Source organism: Corvus hawaiiensis, chromosome 2 (genome assembly GCF_020740725.1).
Source record: "Corvus hawaiiensis isolate bCorHaw1 chromosome 2, bCorHaw1.pri.cur, whole genome shotgun sequence".
In the NCBI taxonomy this organism is placed as follows: Eukaryota; Metazoa; Chordata; class Aves; order Passeriformes; family Corvidae; genus Corvus; species Corvus hawaiiensis.
The window spans coordinates 48,625,374-48,648,538 of NC_063214.1; the positions used below are offsets into that span (position 1 = coordinate 48,625,374).

At 38.9% G+C, this 23,165-nt stretch overlaps 1 protein-coding gene across 3 annotated transcripts in view; it reads right to left on the bottom strand.

Annotated features, from left to right (window-relative positions):
* Positions 1-23,165, bottom strand: part of MICU2 (mitochondrial calcium uptake 2) — a 142,425-nt gene that overhangs the window by 32,083 nt on the left and 87,177 nt on the right. For all 3 annotated transcript variants that reach the window (XR_007201640.1, XR_007201639.1, XM_048294856.1), the window contains exons 3-5: positions 8,975-9,006; positions 8,787-8,862; positions 4,092-4,139 (exon numbers count right to left, since the gene is read on the bottom strand). Coding sequence is in view for 1 of the 3 variants with exons in the window: in XM_048294856.1 (XP_048150813.1) it covers positions 4,092-4,139; positions 8,787-8,862; positions 8,975-9,006 (156 nt within the window). In the remaining 2 variants the exon portion in view is untranslated. The remainder of the gene's footprint in view (positions 1-4,091; positions 4,140-8,786; positions 8,863-8,974; positions 9,007-23,165) is intronic.

Below are 23,165 nucleotides of genomic sequence, written 5' to 3' on the forward strand. Positions count from 1 at the left end.
ATATCACACACTTACAGTAGAACTCAAACACTGAATGTAAAATGAATATTGACTCTGCTTCAGTCTTCCATTGTTATGTACATACATGGTATTTCCAGTGAACCATACACACCTCTTCCAATATAAGCAAACTGTTTAAAAACCTTTTTACTATCATTTCAAGGGATAATTAATGCAATGGCAAAGTAAGAAATGCCAGCAGTGCCTAAGTACAACCATGAATGTCCATCTGACCCCAGCGAAAATACTGTATCTCTTACTGGCCAGGTCTTAAGATATTCCCAAAGGATATCTCTATAATCCCATCTCACTTCTGCAGTCTAGCCCTGCCTTGTTTATTAGAGCTCCTTTTCAGGTGAGAAGAGTGGAAATTGCCTGCAGAAGCCAGTAATTACTGCCACAGTGGGTGAAAGAGCTAGTGTACTCCTCAGGCACTTCGTGCATGCATGACCATATGCCAGCATTTGCAGTCTCCCTAGCAGACAGCCTGATGCCGTGAAGGGAGCCAGCTCTCTTGGCTCCTGCTCCTGCTGTGTTAGCCCAAAGCCTTTTTCTCCCTTCCCTTCTCCTTCCTCCCTAAACAATATTCTCAGATGTTACGGTGATGTAATAAACTACTCTTTCTGGCTGTTTTTGATGAAAGCATGTTTTGTGTGACCCCCATCAAGCTGATGTTTTTCAGGAATTCTACACAATTTTCCCCTGCATTTCCTTCACTGAGTGAATGTTTCTTTTCAACACAAAAATGTAATGAGCTCTGAATCTTGAAGGTGCTATAAAAGCATGGTGTGTTTTGAGCTCCTTCCCACAATTTCCTGATCTTACTTCGCTTACAGGAGGTGGCCTTGATCATTAGCAAGCCCACACAGGAGCAGCATGCTGCTGAAATGTAGTTACAGTTCACTGCAGTAGCAAGCCCATATCCCAGTAATCTCTGGAGCAGGTGAATTAATTCCACAACGCAGTCTGTCAGGCATTAATATGAAAGCCATGGACTTATTGTCTCTGGAATATATTGATGCTTCCAAGAACAATGCTGGACTCATGAGGAGAGTGAAGCAGTATCTCTAAAAAACTCTAATGCCTTCAGAATTTTGCTTTGGCAAATATATTCTTCTGGTTGCATTCTGTAAAGTTTTAAGCCTTGCTTTTTCTTTAGAGAATCTTTCTGCAAAGGGAACAAGTTAAAGAAATATCCCATTCCTTTTAAGTCATAACAAGATGGTTAAAAAAAGTATTATTTTTACATTTTAGAAATAACTATATCTTCAGCAGTCAACTAATGTTTTACATGAAGCAATCTTGTGATGCAGGGATATTTATAAATACCACTGAAATCTGCACAGCAGAGCTGTCCCCAGCAACTGGGTTGATTTAATAATCAAAACTGGCTTCCTTTCCAAGGAAATGCCACATGCAAAATTTGTGTTACTAGTACAAAAGCAAGAAAAGGCTATCCAATAACATATTTAGAGAATAAAAGTAATTGATGTATTTAATAGCAATTCATACCATCTGTGTTCCAATTTTCAGATAAGAGAGCTGTTAGTGAAAATATAGACCTAAAGCTGCTTATACTGTTCAGAGATGACATACTTATCTGATATGATGTCACCCCAAAGGTATGCGTTCGTAAAATAAGCATAGTTCAAAGACTACCACAGATATATTTGTATTTAATTAGAATCAGGCAAAATTCCAAAATCTGAACAGAAGAGCTTCATTCTGGCTGTGAGTGCAGGTTAGACCTAGGTGCTTCCTCTCCTGACCAAGCTGTCAACTTGTGTGACTGGGTAATTGAAACAAAGCTCCAAGTAAAGGTGACAACTTCAGTTCCTGGGCTTCTTCACCAGGCAGGGCTCCATTAACCTATTGCTAGAAATGAAATTCAATACAGCACTGGAAGAAAAAAGATAGTGATGATACAAGGCATACTTAAAAGAGAAAAGAAGGTTGGGGGGGAAAAATAAAACCTTTGTCTGCCACAAAATTACATTTTCAAGTTCAGTGTTATTACAGAATCTGATTTTGTATGACAGGCAGCATGGTCTGGTCAGCAGTGTCCTGGAACCAAAGTCTGATCACTCTTTTTCTGTTTCCCTATTGCTCTCTTGGTGACTCGGAAGTAATTTAAATATTGATGTCTGCTTTAAGAAATCTCACTTTAATTCTGACTAGTGAGAGAGACAGGTTGTGTAACTCGGGGCTGACTGACATGGGATACTTGTTAGGCAAAGATAGAGGCACCAACACTTGCTGACATTTGCTTTCAAACTGGTAAGTATGATAACCCTCTGTGTAACCAAAGCAGCAACATAACCACTGCATTTTTATCCTGCATCTAAAAGTGCCTTGTTTTTGCAGTTCAATACATTCCTATATAAATTCTGTGAAGAATAATGTTACTTGATTGTCTGGAGAAGTGGAACAACTTGCTCTGATACTGCTTCAATTTTCTAATTGTTTCAGCCAATAATTCAGCATGAATTCACTTTCAGCTGCCATAAATTTCTAAAGAAATAGAATCTTTGGCACCTCTTCCTGCAACTTTTACGTATTCTTCTGAAGTTATAATTTGGCTGTCATGGTTGTCCTTTTTTAACATAAATCCATCTTTTTTGAGTTGCAACAAATATTTGAAAATCAGTATCCTAAATGGGCTAAACTCCTGTCTCTGATTTTAAAAGCCACTTGAACACACAGTGTAACTCATGTTCAAGCAGTGTGTAGCATGGGACAGTCACCACTGCTGAAGCAGTGTATTTGTACATTAAATCTTAATGCATATATAAACATACACATACTGTGTACTAGCTGAAGTTGCCAAAGAGATTACCCACCCTTCGTGCTGCGTAACAGGAACTAATGCAGTTCTGCTGAGAAATGAGGTAAGCTGCAGAAGGGCCCCTTGAACTGTGCAAGAGGTGTGTACTGATGGAAGGCTGGACATACTCTCTCCACTCTCTGGAGACCAATGTTACTTGTTCATACTACACCATGAGAGGGTGGATTTCCAGAGCAAGGAAAACTTGTCAACTTATTTAAGCCCCAGCCACAGACCTTGCAGCCATGGAAGTGATGAGGGTCACGTGAGGGTCATCCCTCTACAGTCTGTCAGGAAAGAAGTGACTGCTTCCTTCTTTCCTTTCCCCATCCACTGATACAATAGATCTATTATGCCTGGCTTTGTCCCTTGCTGAAAAAGTTAGACCTGTGTAAGTCAGTCAAACAAGACTACATGTGGACAATTCCATGGACATGCATATGGACCACTTCTAGGGATCTTGCCATGTAATGCTCACTGACACATCTCAAATCTTGGTGTTTTTCAGCATCACCTACAGATCAGAACAAAACAGGGGGTGACAAGCATGGCAGTAAGTAAGTACCAGACAATCCCAGATTAATTCCATACACAAAACCAAAAAATGCCTGTTGCTTGTAGAGAAAGCAAGTACCAAATAAAGGTTGTTTTAAAATAAAGCGCCTGAGAGAAAAAGGAAGGAAGCAAAGGAGGGGGACAGAAATACATGTACAATACTGGGAGGAAATAAAGTCAAAAGGAACATAGGATAAAGAAAAAGGACTTAAAAGTCAGACAAAAAGACACTGAAGAATTCTGCTGTTTCTGTATTGCATGCATTGCATATGTGAACACGAGAAAAATGGGCAGTGACCTGTGAGACACTACAGCCGTTTTTCACACCACTGCATGAGCTATATTGCTAATGTCTCATTGTCCAAAATGACTAAAACTGCTGTCCAGAAGAAAAATTATTTCTCTTCCCATCCAGTTCTTCTTCCCCTTATTATGTGGTTCTGTAACCAATATCCCCCCCTCTCAAAGTATTTCAAAAGACTTTTCTGATCCCATGTTGCAGCGAGTACCATGATTTTTGAAGTATTGCTATGGACCAATGATGACACTGATATCCATTTACATTAATGCATTATCACTCTATATACAATAGTTTTTTATGTTTTACTATAATGCAGAAATTTAGAAGCAAAAAGGTATCAGAAAAAAGTTCTTGGTGAGCTGTTAGTAGCTGAGTATTTGTGCCTATGTATTTTAAATATATAATACTTACTCGTAAGAATTGTCAGCAAAAACAGATATTCTGCATAAGATATCAACCCTGAAAAAAAAGTTAAAGAATTACTTGTGGAAAAACCCAAAAACTTACAGCAAGATTTGAAAGATTAAATCTGACAAATATTAAAAATGTAGTTTGACATTACATTAAATACATTTATTAAAATAAGCCAGGTTACTATATAATTAATTTTTCACTTCTGTTTTTAATACTCTGAAGGCAAAATTCCCTAACCCAAGACTCATCAATGTCCATGTCTAACCAAGAAAGTAAGGTTTATTTGGTATTAACAAAAGGCCTACACTAAATCTTTGGATTCTCACTGAAAACATTCAATGTTTATATAAAAGGCAAATAAATTAAATGAGCTTTGTCACATTTAGTACCTGGGAGGAGAACTACTCTAACATTACCCTGAAGGATCAAAGTCCTCCATCCTTTGGCAGGCTCGCAAAAGGCGGAGAATAGCTTCCCTCTAATTCTCAAGGGAACATGGCAACACGCAAAGCTGCCAAGCTGCTAGATTGTGCTGATAGTACTGCTGGGCCTTGTGCCAAGAGAAGGCTTCTTTTTTTTTTTTTAAATAGGAACATGTCCTTTCTACAAGGTGAAAGTATTTTCCCCCCTTTTGAAGGAAAATTCCAGTGTTTTCTTTTGAAATACCGCCTTAAGTGAAAAGCCTGAACAAACACAAAGATGTGATAGCGTCAAAATAGAGTGTGCAAGCTAAAGATAGAGAGTGCAGAATGAGGGTGGCTAAACAACAGAATCTGAACCATCTGCCCTGCAATAATGTTTGGGGAAAAAAATGTAAAGGGCTTTTTTATAAATCACTTTTCAAAATAACTGAGCTACTTTTAACTTGTGAGCTAAACATTGTATAATGCTGAAGCTGCTTAAAATAATGAACTTCAAACATGCCTATCTGTGCAAAGATAAACTATTTTTGTAATTTATATTTAGTTAATTGATAGATAAGGAATCCACTTAAGCTTCAGTGATAAACAATTAACTGCTGATAAACTACTATGCAGAAGCAACAGCATTTGTATTTGACCTCAGATAGTGACTTAACACTTCTAAGTACCAGAGCTCAGAAATATTAAATTGCTAAATGCAAGAATCTGAAAATCAAAGCAAGTCTTAGCGAAAGGGAGGTCTAATGCTGATCCTGTTGCCAACTCACTCTGGTTCCATATCTCAGCTTTCCTCTCCATCAAAATAGGGCTATTTACCCGATTATCCTACATGAATTGTGTAAACCAGCACAGTACTACAATCATACAATACACTGTGGAAATAAAAAATACTTTCAGCTCAAAGACTTAGTCTTGCTTACAAGTTTAAGCATTTCTGCCATTGCAAGAATGCAAATTATTATTTTCATTGCTGTAAAACTTGGAATGGTATTCTTAGATGAAACATCTAGGTTTTCTACAAGTTCAAAACCAAATAAACAGAGAAAGAACTCCTGCCTCATCTTTTTTAGCTTATATGCCTAAGACAAGATTTAAAAACAAAAAAAAGGGTAGAAACTAATACGTGGAGAAAAGAATTCAAGCAAATAGTGTGATAAGTAGTGATCAAGATTCCTAATTTTGTTTTGTGTGTGACACAGCAAAAGAATGTTTAAGGGAAGAATATAAAAGAAGACAAGGAGGCAACTTTCCAGGTCTGTATAGAAAACACCTCCCAGTCAATGACTGCAGTTGTGTCAGCACAAAGATCCCTGACTGAAAATGTAACCACCAAGCAATGAAGGACAGCACCACTGGGCAAGGAGAAGTGGAAGTCTGCCTCTTGGCTATCTTGAGATGCTCTGCACAGGGATAGTCTAATGAAGACCTGGAAGCTGAAGACAAGAGGCTTATGCTAGGTAAAACAGAACCACGAGAGCCCAGTGTGGGGATACAAAATAAGAGATGACACAGTCCAAGAAGTTGTGAAAGAAAAACATGTTTATTAAAGCTTTTGGATGGATATTAACATGGCAGATTATGGCTGTTAAAGTCTGAGAAAAAATAAAGTTGTAATAATTGAGATACAAAATACTGAGCCCCTGGAGAATTTTAGCTTTATAGATAGACAGGGATCATTATACCTTATAAAATTTTGCAGAAAGAATCTGCAAAATTTTTACGGAAATGGTAGGATGTGAAGAAAAGGTCAATTTAAAGATAACACCCTGCTGACTGGCTCAAGGGAGAAGCACTTGAAGAGGGCTGGAAAGAGGAGCCTTGCAAGAGATGGCAGGAGTGAGACACAGACTCTTTTTGTCATCCTACTGTAATCAGATTGAAAAGTTGCTATAGTGAAATTGGTAAAAAGGTAAATATAATAAAAATATGTAGAAATATTCTGGATTGCTCTTTAAAACCTGACTCAATGCTTTAAAGAAAACTCACAGCCTGATTGATATTTTCTGGCAAACTGATTGTACTAAAATAATTTATCCTAAGATTTTTGAATTTGTGGACTATTTCCATTAAAAAACATATTTTAATTTAATTGTCATTTTACTACGTGCAGTGAGTGGCCAATTTACCTCATCCATAAAGTAAACTAAATATTTTTGTAATTTTCTTTTTTATTTTACAGCAATCATTACAAAGGTACTCAAATTAAAAGATTTAATGCAGCAAACTTAAAAAACCCAAAATAAAACAACCCACTGAAAATTAAATTCATATCCAAGCAAAATTTAAAGACAAAAGCTTCACACACTGTTGAATGACTCAGCATACTTGCAGCCAAGAATGTGCATTGGCAAAATACTGTCGCATTTTCTAAAGCTAAAGGAACCTCGCCTATCCCTCCCTAGAAATATCTGTCCTCAAACTTACCAGCAAATGCTGACAGTACAATATTCTTATTTCTGAATAAATCATAAGTATACCTACAAAATACGACACAAATTTTAAAACTGCCCACTAGAAGGCAGAATCCCCTAGCATTATGTTTTACAGACTGGACTGATGGCAGTTTTTCCTCTCCTTGACATATAAATAACAAATTGAAGATAGTTAAAATAACCTCAGCTAAACGGTTAGATGGGGTAGATTCATTATTCTGGTACTTGTAAAAGCATAAATATTTTCATTTTTAAACTGTGATAATAATGCATCTCAAAGCAAAAGCATCAAAGTCACTAAACAGGCACCATGACCAAAAATTGTAAAAACTCTAAGTGTTGTGGGGACATATGGATGACTGCACTGAATGTTCCTGCATCATCTCAAACTCCTACCTGACCTCTGAAGGACAGGGATTCGGACACACAGTGCTAAGCAAGGGCAGATCTTCGCCAGAATGCAGAAGACGCCAACTCTGAGAGTATCACTGAGCCCACTTCCTGCCAAGCACTCAAAGGGGAAAGGTGCAGTAAGAGGAGGCTGCACTGATTTGCTGTTTTCAAATTCTCTTGCTGGATTCCCAGTTTTCCCAGGCAGCATGGTCTGGGGATTTGCATCACTAGAAAAAGAAAGGCTCTAAAAAAGCAGGTATAGAGAGACAATATCCAGGAATTCAAGACTGGGAATACTTTAAACCCAATCCTGGGAAGCCTGTGATGATTAGTACTTTGAAAAGGCAGGGAATGACAATTTAGTACGAAATCCAGCCTTCCCTAGGATAGGAAAGAATTGTTAACTTGTTCAGAGATGTTTCAGGGCTTCTGGGGTAGGCTGGGGCTTTCAGGAGTGGACTGACAAGCAAGGCACTCATCTGGAGACTCTTGCAGGTCTGCACAAGGATGCAAGAAATGAAATGCAGGCAGAAGAGGCTGTGAGGCTGAACGGAAGGTGAAATACCGCAGGCTGAGATCAAGGGCTGCTCTCTTGGCATAAGCTGCCAGCCATGTCTGAGGATCTGCTGTGCATGGAGAAAGCATGGCTCATGCCTGCCAAGGAACTGCAGCAGTGCAACAGCAGCTTTATTTTCCAGAAATGTCCATGTGATAAGGGATTCAGGCTGAACTGTATGATACAGAAAGTTTGTGAATAGGTGCTGTTGGTCTTTCTCATTAGTTTGGGAATTTTGGTCTTTGTTACTGTGAAATGGTTAATTGCTCATCTATTTGGTTTTCTTGATCCTCTTGTTTCTTTTCTCTCTTTATGTTAATGAGATGTTTATTTGGTGTTCTTTAATTCCCTGTTGTTACACTAACAATATTCCAGCTCTTAGTTTTCTCTTTATGTAGTCCAATACAAAGTGGAAATGCTGGGTGAAAAGAAAACAAAGCACATCAACACTGTGAAGGTTGCAGAGCTCCTGAAGAGGGAGAAGTAAGTTCAACTGCTCTTGGAATCGGGGATACCACTTAAGGCAGCTAGGTACAAATTTTATTTTTATTCTTAGTTTCTATGCATTTAAGTTATATAGAGAAACAGTCAGGTTATTAACAAAAAGTCCTTAAAGTCCATTTTGTGTTCAAGTCATCCCTTTAGCACCTTTCTCTTCCAAGTAGGCTTTTCAGTTTCTTTCATGTCTCCTCCTGCACCTCAGAAGGCTTTCAATTCCCAGCCCTTTTACTCTCTCTTGTGTAACTGAGAGATTTGCCAAGGAGGCAGCCACTGGATAGATGGAGAAGAAGTAAAATCCATGCAAACGTCTTTAAAAATACATTTGACTCATACCATATGATGAGATAAAAAGCAAGACGTATTTTTCAGTATCAAAAGTGCTCATTACCTTTATCACCAAGCTCTCTAAAAAAGGTTGGTCCTGGTTTAGCTTTGGCAACATACAGCAGTGCAGCATCTACCTCCTTCAAAGACACAAACAAGAAAATATAAAGCCAGTTTTGAAAGAGACTTAATCACTTCAGTAACAGAAAGAATGCAAGTTCTTTTGAAGAAGGAAAGGAACATTTTGCTTACCTTTTTTGTCAGTTTCTTGGCTGAGGCTTTGCCTATAATAAAAAAAAAATCGTCATCATTCAATAACAAACTGACTTTAAACTTTGATCAGGTTCTGTGGCATTTCTTCAGAATTTTATGGGAAAATGCTGAGTAATATGAAACAGAATATTTTGCAACAGACAGTTTGTTTCTAATTCCCATAACGATCATGAAAGGACAAGATTTAAAAATAATATGAGCAATCTGTTCAAATATTCTCTCAGCCTAGATTAAACCTCAGCCCACTTTCATTTCAACAACCAATTTACTAGTATGACTTTGCATACTGCGAGCTACAAATGTCACACAGATTCCAAAGCAAGACTACACAGTAAAAAACAACTGTAGTATTTACAAAGGGATTTCCAGGCACACATGATGATCCTTGAAGTGCAGGTTGAGAATGTGAAAGCTAAGAAATACTAAAAAGAAAAAAGAAGAAAATTAAAATGTTGATGTTTCTATTAAGCAGAAGTAAATTGAACAACTCTGCTTTCTGAAAGAGCATAAGACAAAAATCACGCAAACTCCTAAGTGTTTCTTAGCAGGTTCAAGTCTATACACTTGAATAGAGGAGCCACTGGCAGCAGTATAGGTTGTGCTCCTGTGTAAATCACATGTTTAAGGAGCTGCAGTGTATCAAGGGTGGAACACTCCAGCTGGTTAGAAAGGGATCACAGAAACGCGGTGGTCACGGACCCGCAGGAGCTGTGCTCCATTCCTTCTCAGTCTATCTCCTCAGCATTTCTCCTCGTACAATTCTCCAAACCCTGTTGTCCTTCACTCTTACCACTCTCAGCCCATCACTCTCTTCCTTCACTACCATTTCCTCTGGATTCCAGCCAGCCATTCCTGCCTATTTATTCACACTGAGTAAGCACAAGCTGAGCCACTTGGACTTGCTCTGCAGACTGGTGCCCCTGTGTGCAGCAGCCTGCTTTGCTCCATGCTCAGTCTCCAAGGTTACTTTGCTGCTTCACAGGCATTTTGCATCCAAAGGGTCACCAGTGTAGCACCACTATCTGGAAATGGACATGATGGAGGCAGCCTGGTGGGCAGTTGTCAACAAACATCTACCAAGCATTTCCACAGGCCCATAATTTGGCCAGACGGAGGTGCTTTGTCAGTAAAACAGCGAATTTCCACAGTGCTTGCAAATGGCATGCCCAGCTGCAAGGGGTCTCCACTGGCAACTTTTGGCTTGGAACATCTCAACTAGCAATAGCTCATTTTTCAGCACAGGCAAAACAGTGCCCTGGCCTCTGCTGCCTGTTTTGCTGATAAATTCCTCTCCCCACACCCCCTCCCCCAAATCAGCCTAAGGCAGACACCTGGCACATAACATTTCAACACAAATGTTTAAGTTTGACAAAAGTTATAAGCAACTAAAATGAGGCTTTTAATACTGGAGTGTTGAGTGACCCCAGCAACAGGTGTTGCCAGTACCACCTGTTACTGTGGATGAATACATTTTTGTGCAATGCCTATACATACATTTACACCCATACACACATATATATAAAGCTCCATAGGTAGATACCTCCTAAGTCAAACAACGTATGAAATCCTCTACTTTGCCTCATTTGAGACAAAAGAAGTCAGACTAATAACAGTCTGGGAGAAGAAGCAACAATAGCTACATTCAGTAAGGCTGAGTCCTGAGCAGTGTGTGTAACACCACAGTTACATCTAACACCATTCCCTGCTGCAGAGCATTTTCATGAATGGCTGTTTAGCAAATTAAATGATTGAGAGCTCAGCTTTGAAATGTCGCTGCTTCTGTACGGCATGTTTCAATATGAAACTATACTTCAGCTGCTCTTCTGGCCCTGGCAGACCCACCTAGTGACCAGTCTTACAGAAGGGAATGAGTCAGGCTGTAGGTCTGTGAAAAACAGTATCTGTATGGCTTATTGCTCTGAAAAAAGGGAAAAACCACCCTGCAATGTTTTTCCCTGTACACACTCCTTGTACTCACTGTCTGCACTGAAGCCAGCCATAAACCCTTATTTAGTTAAGAGCAACTCTATTCATTCCATTCTCCTGATGATTCCAAGAACATCACATCTGGAATGGCATCTGATACCACAGCAGTGCACTGGGGAGTAGCCTTCTGCCAACATCCAGAAGGATGATGAAGGGAGACAAGCTGAACTCTGCGAGCTGGAACAGCAAAGGCATGGATAATTGGTGCAAGGTAAGGAGAAAGCACTGGGAGCTACAGCTGAGACAATAGTTGGCTGAGTTTGTGAGGCTCTACACTTGGTTAAGTCTGTGTTTCCCGTCTTTGTGTTGCATTCAGCGCAACAATGCTGAAACTCTTTAGCTACACCGTTTTTTGGGGAACAACATATCCACATTGAGAATTACCCTATTGTGATAAAAATTAAGAAAGGGAAAGGAAGTCTGTTGTAGATGTATGGGCTCTCTTTTCACCAGCCAGCAGTCACAACTGCAGCTGCCTAGAGCTCACAGAAATGGCTGTGACAGCCATCAATATCTGCTGTCTTGCATTCAGCCACAGTCACTCTCCAGAGGATGTTTAAGGTGCTGACATGTTGACTGATGTCTTTCAGAGGTAACAATGACACTGAGATGCTCATGCTATCCTTGCATGGGTGAAAGGACTGGTGGGGGAAAAGAAGTCTTTGCTGAGTGGCAGAAGAGGGAGAGAAGAGTCCCATCAACCCAGGACGTGGTGAGAGGCAGCACCAGCTGGGTCAGAATCGGTCCTTGCAGCGACTGGATGAGAGGCAGCTGCTACAGTACGACAGGAAAAAAGGCAGGAGGGAAAGGGACAGATTGACAGAGAAACCAAGAGATTTCTACTCTTCAAAGCAGTAAATACACCAAAGTAATAAACGGTGAAGTGTTTTAATGGTGCTCGTCTCACATGAGCAGATGCCTGGAAGCATGTGTACTGAAGGGTAGGAATTTTTTGGAAAAAACACCCTGACACTTGGGACAGTAGTGTTATCTTTCATACTGGGATTTGTGTAAGGTATTAGAATACAACCTTATAATAATATAATCATTTAAACTGTAGAATGAATTTCTTCCAATAATTATTTGTATGTTTTCTAAGAATTAAATCTAGTTATATTTTATTGGTACTGTCACCATATAAAACCATGTGTGAAGACTGAAACCCCTGTTTTCACTTGGAAACTTTAGCTACTCTTATTGTAGCACTCATAATATTCCTTAAATGATAATTTAGCTCTCGGTACGTATTTTCTCCATTTATTTACTTTCTAACAGTGAGATCTCTTTAAACACCAACAAGGAAATCTCTATTAATATCAAATGTGCAGCCTTCTGAAGAATCAGGTCTTTTAAGACCCTGTCTAAAATAATTAGGAGAAGGTTAACTCCTCTCTGCAGAAGATGCACTGCAAAGGTTTGAACAGTTTTCTTAGCCAGTTTGTACACTGAAGAAAAAAAGTGCCTCTTCCTTCCTATGGATTAAATATTGATGCTGTCATTCTTCACACATGAATACAAATACATCAGGATCTAAGTCTCTCTCTGAGGAATACAGGCAACAGATATAATTATTAGGGACTATTTAATCTAATAAGTAAAAGATCTGTATGATTCAATTATCTATGGTTTTATTCTTTTACCTTAATAGATTCCTACTAATCAGAAAATTAATGACACACTACAAAACTTGCTTGTAGTAGTTAGAGTCTTACTTAGATGTGAAAAAAAGAAACTTGGAATTTTTATTGTTTTGAACTTGAATAAATGAGATTTTTTTTTTTTCCCTACAGACCTGTCACAACTATGATGGAATTCTTGCTTAAAGGACAGTGAGCATTTTCAAGGGTTTCTACATATTTTACAGATGCCATCATCTAATTTTCACCATCTATTGCATATCCATGAAACAATGAGGTACAGATGCACTTTTCACGGACAAAAAGGCATTTTAGCTTTTTAAGTTGGATGAATACCGTGTCTACTTACAAACACACAAGTTCTGTGCTGTTAGCCAAGAAAGTTAGTTGACAACTGTAATTAAGAAAACAATGCCAAGAGAGCTCCATCAGTCTCAATTTGCCCTTGGCAAACCAGGGTATTTTGTCACTTATGTTTCTTACAATAGAAGTGTTTCCATCATCTATCATTTTTTACACTAAGATGTAGAAAGGACCTGACAGCAATGTTAGGATTACTGTTAGAAAAGGGCTGAATTAAACAAGGTTGAACTTGCACACACAGTAACACCCATTTACACCTGTAGAGCTAAGGAATGGCTTAGATGTGACAAAAGATGTTTAGATTCAAAGAATGAACAAAACCACTAAGATCAACAATTCTAACAACAATAATCAAAGGACAAAGCAAAAGTAGTTCCCACTATTTTCAAGAAAACATGTCTGCAAGATTGCTTTATTTCTGTAATATGGAAATTTAAATTAAATTTTAAATCAATCTTTCTCCACAGCCTTAACTTCAAGTGTGAACAGTATAAATTAGGTATCTTTTCCTAGAAGAAGAAACTCCTGCCTCTTTTATCAGTAAAGTCACTAAGATGGTTTGACCCGAATCCCTTTTTAGCTCCATTTCAAACAGCCACAATTACAAACAAAAATAAAAGAAAAACTGACCTCCCAGCTTTTTAATTCTGGATGGCATTTACTGCTATCTTTGCTGAATATTGACAGGTTCAAGGTCATACTGAGGTACTGTAAAACTATTTGGTTTTTCATGAAAAATTAGGATGAGAACAGCATTAAATATATTCACAATTGAAACAAACTCTCATTCTGTGAGTGCAACAAAGCTTTTAAACTAGATGGGATTTCAGCACTGTCCGAATCGGAGGATCAAGGCATTTTAAAAACCACACCCACTGTATGCAGCTCATGCTGTGGCCTTTACAGCAGAGCCCACCCTGCAGCCTTGCCTGCCATGGGAACAAGAATGTGTATTTCTTCCTTATAACTGGCTGCCAGCTTTCACACAAGCTGAACTCTGAGAATCCTGCACCAGTGAGCTGGGTTAGATAAGAATTGTGTATGTTGATTTCCTTGGGGAGATGCTGTTAAAATTTCTGTTTAAATTAGCTTGAAATGGAAGATCTTTGAAATTCAATAGCTTGTATTTCATTCTCAGCTCTCTTAGATAATTTTAATTAAACTGGACAAGGATGTTATATTAACAAAGTGTGCCTTTTTTACCCACCTTATTTTTGTTCTCATTCTTTAAAGCTCTTCTGTGCATTTATAAAGTACTTACTGCTAACGAAACCAATAAAGGAAAAAATTCAAGCTAGTAATTGGTTCTTTAAGGCCTCCTTTTGAAGTACTGGTGATATTGGAGATAAATCAAGGATAGCAAAAAAATTTAAGGCTTTTGGAAAGCATGACAAACCAAGTGGTCAGATTGCTATGCTGGCTCCTGGCAAACCAATATCTGAATAATAAATGAGCATGCAATTTAAATGAATTAAGAATCTACTTCAGCTAGAAAGCTTTTACTGAACTACTGCATTGCTCCATTGAAAGATAATTTATAAAAGTAATTTCAATCACGTGAATTAGTGAATTGAAGCACCCGAATTGAATTCAAGTATGCCCAGTGGAAAAGGCAATTTGCAATAATAGAAGCTTCTGCTATGCTTTACAAAACAAGCTTTGCATCTGTCCTTCTTCATTTAAAGCAATCGCTCCTCTGAGGAAACAAGAAATACAGAGTGCTGGGATGGGGCCAGCGCTGGCAAATCTCCATTTCAGAAGAGCAGCTGCATCAGAGCAAGTCAATACCAGGAGGTTTCTCAGTGAGTCAGGCAGCCTGGGGTAAAAAGGGTGGGATGCTGATGCAGGGAGGAAACATCAAAGGATGACACAGTCTTTTAGGAAACTGAAACAGACAAAAGAATTAAGATAAGCAAGTTTTCAAAACCTCTTAAAGAGACCATGGCACAGAGTCACCAGGAGTTCCAAAATAAGCAAAGGCACCGGGGTAAAAGCAGATGCTGTGGTGCCCACTACAATGCTTGCAAACAGCTCAGTCCTAACTGGGACTGTAGCAGGAGTCTTTGGGAATGGCAGGGAGAGCAGGACAACTTCTCCTTAGATATTATCCAGGGAAAGTGACATACTCCCAGATCCGCTCTCTTTCTAATAACATATCCAAGCTGCAGGTAAGGAAAAGCTGAGAATATGTTCAAACTTCCAAGCTTACCGCAAGACTGGTACTGCAAGGACATACAGAATATACAAAGTCACTTCTCTCCCAAGCAACCGGAGCAGTCTAACAGGCTTGTAAGGGCAGCCCTGCAAAGGGAGCATGTGAAGCAAGCTAAGACTTCACGTGAAACACACAAGCAGCAAGAAGTCAAGCAGAGAGCACAATTGCAGCTGAACATTTCCCCAGCAGGAGAGGCTGCCAGTCCTCAGGGCAGGCTGAGAGAGCTCAGCACTGGACGGAGCATATGGAAAAAAAATGTGTCATGTGAAATGCAAGTCCTCAAAGTCCCAAATAAGCACCTCATGCTAGGTTCCTCTGGCTTCATTTAGATGTCTAAAAATTAGGTGCCTAAATCTGAGTTAGTGATCTCTGTGCTGCTTTGCTGTAACTATGATGGTGTGAGGACAAACACAGAAAAAGGTTTATAATTAACTTCGAAATCTGCTGCTCCTATTTCAGATCTGAAGAAGAGCTCATATGCCCAAAAGCTTGTCTAATTTTTCCAACTTAGAGGAACTGGTCTAATAAAAGATATTATCTCTGTCTACAAACTTCATCCTGAGTAATGACCCCAGGTTCTCTTTATACTCAAGTGAGAGAACCAGACACAAAGAAAGAACAATTTATTCCAGGTTGAGACAGGTGTCCAATCCAGGTCTTGGACTTATCTGTTTCCTTCCTTCAACTTTAAAGAAATGCTACAACTACTTCCTCTGACCTGACATTCAGCTTTTGTATATGTAAATCGAGCAGGTGAGTCCTTCTGCATGCAACCAGATAACTCACACTGTGACTGCTTTCTGTATTTGTTACAGAAATCCGTAATCTGTTTTTTTCAACCTCCTACCTACCAGCCCAATGTTAGCAGTGCTAAGGGCATGTATTCTCTGTTTTAATAAGAACTTAATCAGATGCAAGGACAAAAGTTTACTACAGTTCAAGAGACAGAATGGCTGCATAATTGCAGCAATAAAGTCTTATTAAGGACAACTAAGATTACCTGGAAGGAGCAGTATCCATAATACATGTTTCTGAGACCAGAAGGGTGGAGAACAATTCCTGCAACTTACAGAGAACACTACGCAGTTCAGACTTTTGGGGTAGATGGCATTTCCTGACTCTGCACAAAACCATGGACCTTCCCACAAAGAGCAGGCAAGCAGAGCCTCAACCCCCAAAAATTCCTGTTATAATGTTTGAGATTGTAGTCAGTCTTATCTAGCAAGAAAACAGCATAAACTAGACTATGCCTTCGAGAAGATTCAATTAATGCACTTTGATCTACTCTGAATTAAAAAAGGTATAAATTGTGTAGCATTACTCTCTTTAAGTCATCATCTCGTATTACTAACAAAAACTAGTTTTTAAATACTACAGCATCAGAGCACACACTAGGTTAGGATACTAACACCGGATGAACATAAACTATTATGACAGCCTCCTAGCACTACAGATTTAATTCTGTTCCTCTACTAGGCAGTGTTAGAAGTCATGATCCCTGGCCTAAGGATTCTGCAATCTACTTTATGGCTAGAGAAGATTATTATAGAACAAATTAAGGGGCATAAGGACAACAACAATGAAACAACACAGTTAAAAATCTTACTGCATGCACAACTTGAGCAAATTGCATTTTAATTGTAAGCAGAGATTAATTTGGATTCAGAATGAAAATGTGTGCAAATCATCCCACAATCAAAATGAAGGAAGAAAAAGTCAACATTTTAACAAAGCCAGAAACTGATTCTTATCTCACTATACAAAACTTGATTTAAGCCTATGTGCTCAATATAAAGCCACCATTACCACTGTAGCAACCACTCCTATTGTCTCATTCAGCTACTTCCTTTACAATATGCATTCTGAAGATCTTCCCTGTCGTGACAAACTGTTACTTTTCACATGCATCTTACAAAAGCCAAAAAAATAATCCCCTAAACCAGTTAAAGACTAAGCACAAGAATATTAAAGATTGCTTATTACAAATTCTGTTCTCTTGCTGGCAAATGAGGGGCCAGGTGAAGAATTCATCCATTGTGTGGGAATTTATCACTAGCATAAAGCTACCTTGCTAACCCTGGAATAAGGCAAAAGAGGACATGTCAGAGAGGACTATCTTTTCCACCTTTTTGCTTTGATGCAATTTATCCCCTAAGCAGGAACTGCAAATAATTTCAAACTGTGTCAAATTATATGAAGTAACTGTATGGTTTATTGCTCTTTGATATGTAATAAACACTCCAACATGAAAGAATTATAGATAATAATGCCAGAAATAACCACGTGGGTCAACCACTTTGTCCTACTGCTCCCAATAGACTTTGGCTCATGCATTATCTCATCAGTTTAGCTGCACACAAATACATGTTCACACATTTGAAAGATAGTATCAATACTAAAATAAGTTTAGAAAACAGCCTCAAGAGGCACCAGGAGAGGTTTAGACTGGAAAAATTTCATTACTGAAAGGCTTGTCAAGCTTTCGAACAGGCTGCCCAGGGAAGTTGTAGAGTCATCATCTCTGTAGGTATTCAGAAGACATGTGAATATATTGCTTAGGGCCATGGTTTAGTGGAGGACTCTTTTCTAACCTAAATGATTCTATGATTCCTTGATTTGGCTTCAAAAGACAATAGAATCACTAAGGTTGGAAAAAGACCTCAAAGATTATCGAGTCCAACCGTCGATGCAGCACTGCCAGGTCCACCACTAAACTGTGTCCCTAAGTGCCACATCCATGAGTCTTTTGATTGCTTCCAGGGATGGTGATTTCACTGCTTTTCTGGGCAGCCTGTTCCAATGTCTGATCACCCACTCACTGAAGAATTTTTCCCTACTACCCAGCCTAAACCTTCCTTGGTGCAATTTGCGCCATTTCCTCTCATCCTGTCACTTGTTACCTGGGAGAAGAGACCGACCCCCACCTGGCCACAACTTATTTTCGTGTGGTTGTAGAGAACAGTAAGGTCTCCTGAGCCTCCTTTTCTCCAGGCTAAACACCCCCAGCTCCCTCAGCTGCTCCTCACAGGACTTGTGCTCCAGACCCTTCCCCAGCTCCGGTGCCCTTCTCTGGACACGCTCCAGCCCCTCAATGTCTTTCTGGCAGTGAGGGGCCCAGAACTGAACACAGGATTGGAGGTGTGGCCTCAGCAGTGCCGAGTACAGGGGGACGGTCACTGCCCTGGTCCTGCTGGCCACACCACTGCTGATCCAGGCCAGGATGCCATTGGCCTTCTTGGCCACCTGGGCACAGCTGGATCATGTTCAGCTACTCTTGACCAGCACCCCCAGGTCCTTTTCTGCTGGGCAGCTTTCCAGTCTTCCCCCAGCCTGTAGCGCTGCCTGAGGTTGGTGTGACCCCAGTGCAGGACCTGGCACTTGGCCTCGTTGAACCTCATACAATTGGAGCTGGCCCTTTGATCCAGCCTGTCCAGATCCCCCTGCAGAGCCTTCCTGCACTTCAGCTGATCAACACTCCCACCCAACTTGGTGTCATTTGCAAACTGACTGAGAGTGCACTTGATCCCCTTGCCCAGATTATCAATAAAGATATTAAAGAGGGCTGGCCCAGATACAGAGCCCTGGGGAACACCACTAGTAACCAGCCCCCAGGTGGATGTAACTCCATTCCCTACCACTGTCTGGCCACCCAGACATTTATTTTACCCAGTGAACAGTGCACCCACCCAAGCCATGAGCAGCTACCTTCTCTAGGAGAATGCTGAGGGAAATGGTGTCAAAGACTTTTCTAAAGTCTAGGTAGACAACATCCATAGCCTTTCCCTCATCCACTAGGCAGGTCACCTTGGTGAAATTAATTAAACTGCTTTGTTTATGAAACAGTTTGCTTCTTAAACTTATTCATCCAAGCACAAACTTCAGGATACTGTTGATATTGCTTATTCCTAGTGGAACAGAAAGAAAAAAATCTATTGATTTGAAGTAATTTAAAATCTTAAAATCAAAACTGGAAATATTAAGTGGGAAAAATATTTATTAATGGTATCAGCATGAAAAATGTGGTGATTACTGTAATTCTCTTCAGATATAGGACATTTATAGTACTTGTGTCCAAGCAGTAAATAGCTGACATATTAGTGCATCTAAGCAATTTAAATTACTGCAGTGGGTAAGCAACCAGGAGCATTGACATTCCACATAAATTGCATGGGTCCTCAAGAGTACTGTAAATATAAATAGCTACTTAGATCCAGTTTATATAGTAGCTCACTTTTTTTACTGTTTTTCCTGTTTCACCTTATCACATATCAAAATTATTTACACTATCATTAATGTTTTCTCTTTTGTTATGTTTTGTACTCTTTTTAAAAGATTTACTTCCACTACAGCAACACACAGTAAAAGGTCTTAGAAATATTACCAAAAAATGTTCAAAGAGGTGATAGCTGATTGGAAAAGTATAATGGAATTTTACTAGAAATATCAATTTGGTAAACTAGAAAGAGGTGGCTGATGTTTTCCTATACTGCTATTGTGAAATCTGCACATCTCAACAGCAGGATGTCTGATTTCTATTGCTGCACTATTCTAATGATGGTGGTAATCATGTTTCATTCTCCTAGTGCCTTGTCCTTCCATCAAGTGTATAGAATTTGAGGCCTTCAGGGCTCCACAGAGCAAACACATCCTTTCCAACATCTTATTGTTCTTATTTCCTTCCCAGTAGTAACATTCTAGGGAATATATCACAAACAGCACCTTTTTTGTGATTGTGAAAGATGGTCTCAGGAGTTTCTGAGAAGCTTGTGGGAAAACCCATGAAGTAGGGCTCCCCCATGGTTAAGGGAAATTACCTCACTCACAGAATAGCTTTAGTTGGAACAGAGTTCTGGAAGTTACTGCAGTAACTAGAAAGTCCTTATGTTCTCATGATGACAACAGGAAAAAGCTCAAAGCAAGGTCAGTCAGAATATGTTGCCCAAGACCATGACCAGTTGGGTTTAGCATTTGCTTGCAGACATTTGTTTCTAGAAGGGTTACGAATACAAGACATCTCTCTAATTTAATACAGTCACCTGATCAATCCTTCCAAAAAGAAAATATCCACTTATGTGCTTTTGTAACATACACTAACACCAAATACATGCAATAGTTGGTAGGTTTCATATGCAGTTTTAGGATTTTGCCCCCTTCCTTATACTATAGGCAACAACATTCTTATGCAGTTGAAGTCTGTAGCCTGGCTTCAATTCTCACTAACAACCTACAAGACAGCCTTTTTGCCTTATTTCTTGAGCCTTGAGAGTACTAAGCACTGGATTTAATAGTGAATTGGGGCATTTTACTGAAAGGAAACAATTCTATATTGATAATTTCATTAATGTGAACTGTGTGTTTAAGCTCAGGGCCTGGGACATTTTGTCTTGCTGTCCAGAGCATAATAAACACCAAAAATTCAAAACCTTATTATGCTTCTCTTCCAGAACAAAAGCCCCATTCATGAACATGCAATTTACAGTGACTAGCTGTCTGAGGGCATTGCTTTTGAGTTTACAGAACAATTACTTAATAAATTATAACCAATATAGATTCTGCTTAGGAATGAAAGGATTAAATGAACACCCACTAGGTGGTGTTCAACTACTGTATGGGGTGACTGGGCTAGGTACAGCTCCTATTCACCTCTGCAGCAGGCTTTTCTTGAAGAAACAACACATACATTTGTATTAGAGGACAAAAATGGGATGAAATAATTCTCTTAACTAAAAATTTGGAAATGCTTTAGTAAATTATTTACCATCTTTGTTGAATGTTAGTAAGAGGAACTTCTAAAAGATATGACAAATACAAGCAAAAGAAAGCACACAAGGTTGTTTTGGATCCACTTGCTTTATGCCAAAACAATTTTTGCAATTGATGATATTATCCATCTGTTCTCCACCTTCCCAAATTCTGCTGATATCATCCATTGAAAGAAAAGGGTTCATAAACACTCACCAAAGAAACACATCCATTTTGCAATCAGTTTTATTAAAAGGATGAACTTAATTATTAGATTCCTACTCTTGCAGAACCTAATGCATCACTTTCTTTTTCAGCAGAATCTCAATAATTGCAACTAATCCCCATTAATGATAGTGAATCAGCTTAGGACAGGAGAAAAAAGAAAGTAATAAAACTGATGTTTTAAGGGAAGAGACTTTTGGCATAGGCGCAGTACTGTAGCACTTCAGATGTTTTAGATTCCTGGAGATGACAAGGATGATAGTGATAAAGGGAATTGCTATTCAGAGTTGAGTTAAGCTAATACTGTCATGTCAGAATTTCCAGAAGGAACCTTTTCCTTTATAAGGCTCTGAAGTGCAACCTTACGTGAAAATTTTAGGAAGGCCATTTTACTGCAGATGATACCCCAGTGATGACATTACTTGTTCCAAATGCCATAGTGAAAAGAAAAGGACATTCTAATAACCATGTTTAGGAAATTACAAATAGAAGACACTGTCTACTGCTTGGAGCTTCTACTGATGCTACACAGCCCTACCTCACTATTTCCATAGCTCTCCAAGTTCAAGCACTATTGCAATCTCTAGTTTTTCTTTCCTTCTCCCTTCTCTTGTTTAACTGGAGTTTCTTTCAGTGGCTGACTTGCTTTCCTTCAGTTGATGGTCCAAGTCATTCTCACCCTTATCTTTAAATTAGCCTGGAGTTTCTTTCCACTTCTAAGATTAGCTCCTTCTGTTATTAGCACATACAGAAGCTCTAAGCAAACCAGTAACAGCCCCTGCTGAGTCTGACTTGTTTATACATCATTAACATCTGCCACATAGCAATTAACAGATGTTTGGAAAGTTTTCCTACAGCAGGGGCTCCAAGGGTATGTAAATGATAACAGGATGCTCCTGGTTTTTAAGCTATGAAAGATTTAACCTATTTTTGCCATGCAAAAAGCTTAATGAAGAAATTTTGTTAGGTTCTGTTAGCAGAATGAAGACAGCTACATAAAACTAACCTGAAACATTGCCTTTATTCAGTAGACAAGGTGGTAAAGGGAAGAGGAGCAGGATCATGAAAAGTCTGAGAACTCCCTTAAGACTCAAAAGAACTGAAGTAAAGAGAAGTCATGGAAGAGCTTAAAAACAGGTGTTAATCATACCTTATTGCACTGGTTAGAACAGCTTGGTCAATTTGCAACCTAGATAAAAATTAATGCAGCTAATAGTATGTTTAAAAATTAATTATTGACATGATGTTCATCAGCCTTCTATAGTAGAACAAACAAAAAGTCTTGTGCACCAATTAGAGCACCTCCTCTACACTAAAGAATGAACTTTTCAGACTGAAAAAGAGAAGAAAAGATAAGCCATCACTTGACCCTTTGACTTCAAACTCCTCACATGATAAAGAAAAAAATCTGGCAGAAAAAAAAAATCTAGACAAAGAAGATCAAGAGTTTCTTTAAAAAAAAAGTTTTTCTTTTCTAGGACAGTCTTATTTTCTCAGAAAATAACTTTTCTCCCCCTGAATTCAAATAATCTGATGAAGCAAACCTCAGAAACACATTTGGCTTTACTCTGGCTTTTATTTTACAGTCAAATTTTCTGAAGAATTCTGATCATATTAAGCACCAAAGGAAACATCGTAATAGGTCAAAACAGAAATAGAACAGAAATATTTATTCAGTAAATATAATGAAGGAGGCAAATGCAAATGCAGAAATACACTTTACATCAAAATTCCCGCTAATGTCTCATTTAACTTGCAGCAGCCTTCAGTATACTGGGCTTCTGTGTCCACCACTTCCAATTATCCTTGTTGTCTCCTTCCTGCCATTCTCAGCTTCTCTGACAAAACTAATTTCTCCTCCAAGAGCAATTGTGGACTGAAAAAATGTACAGTTTTTTCCTTTTCCTGAGAAAAAGTGTACCTTATCTGAGGGTCCTTGACTGTACAGGACCTCCTAAAAGGACATTATTTGCCAGATCTCTCTTTTTCCATTTTAATCGCC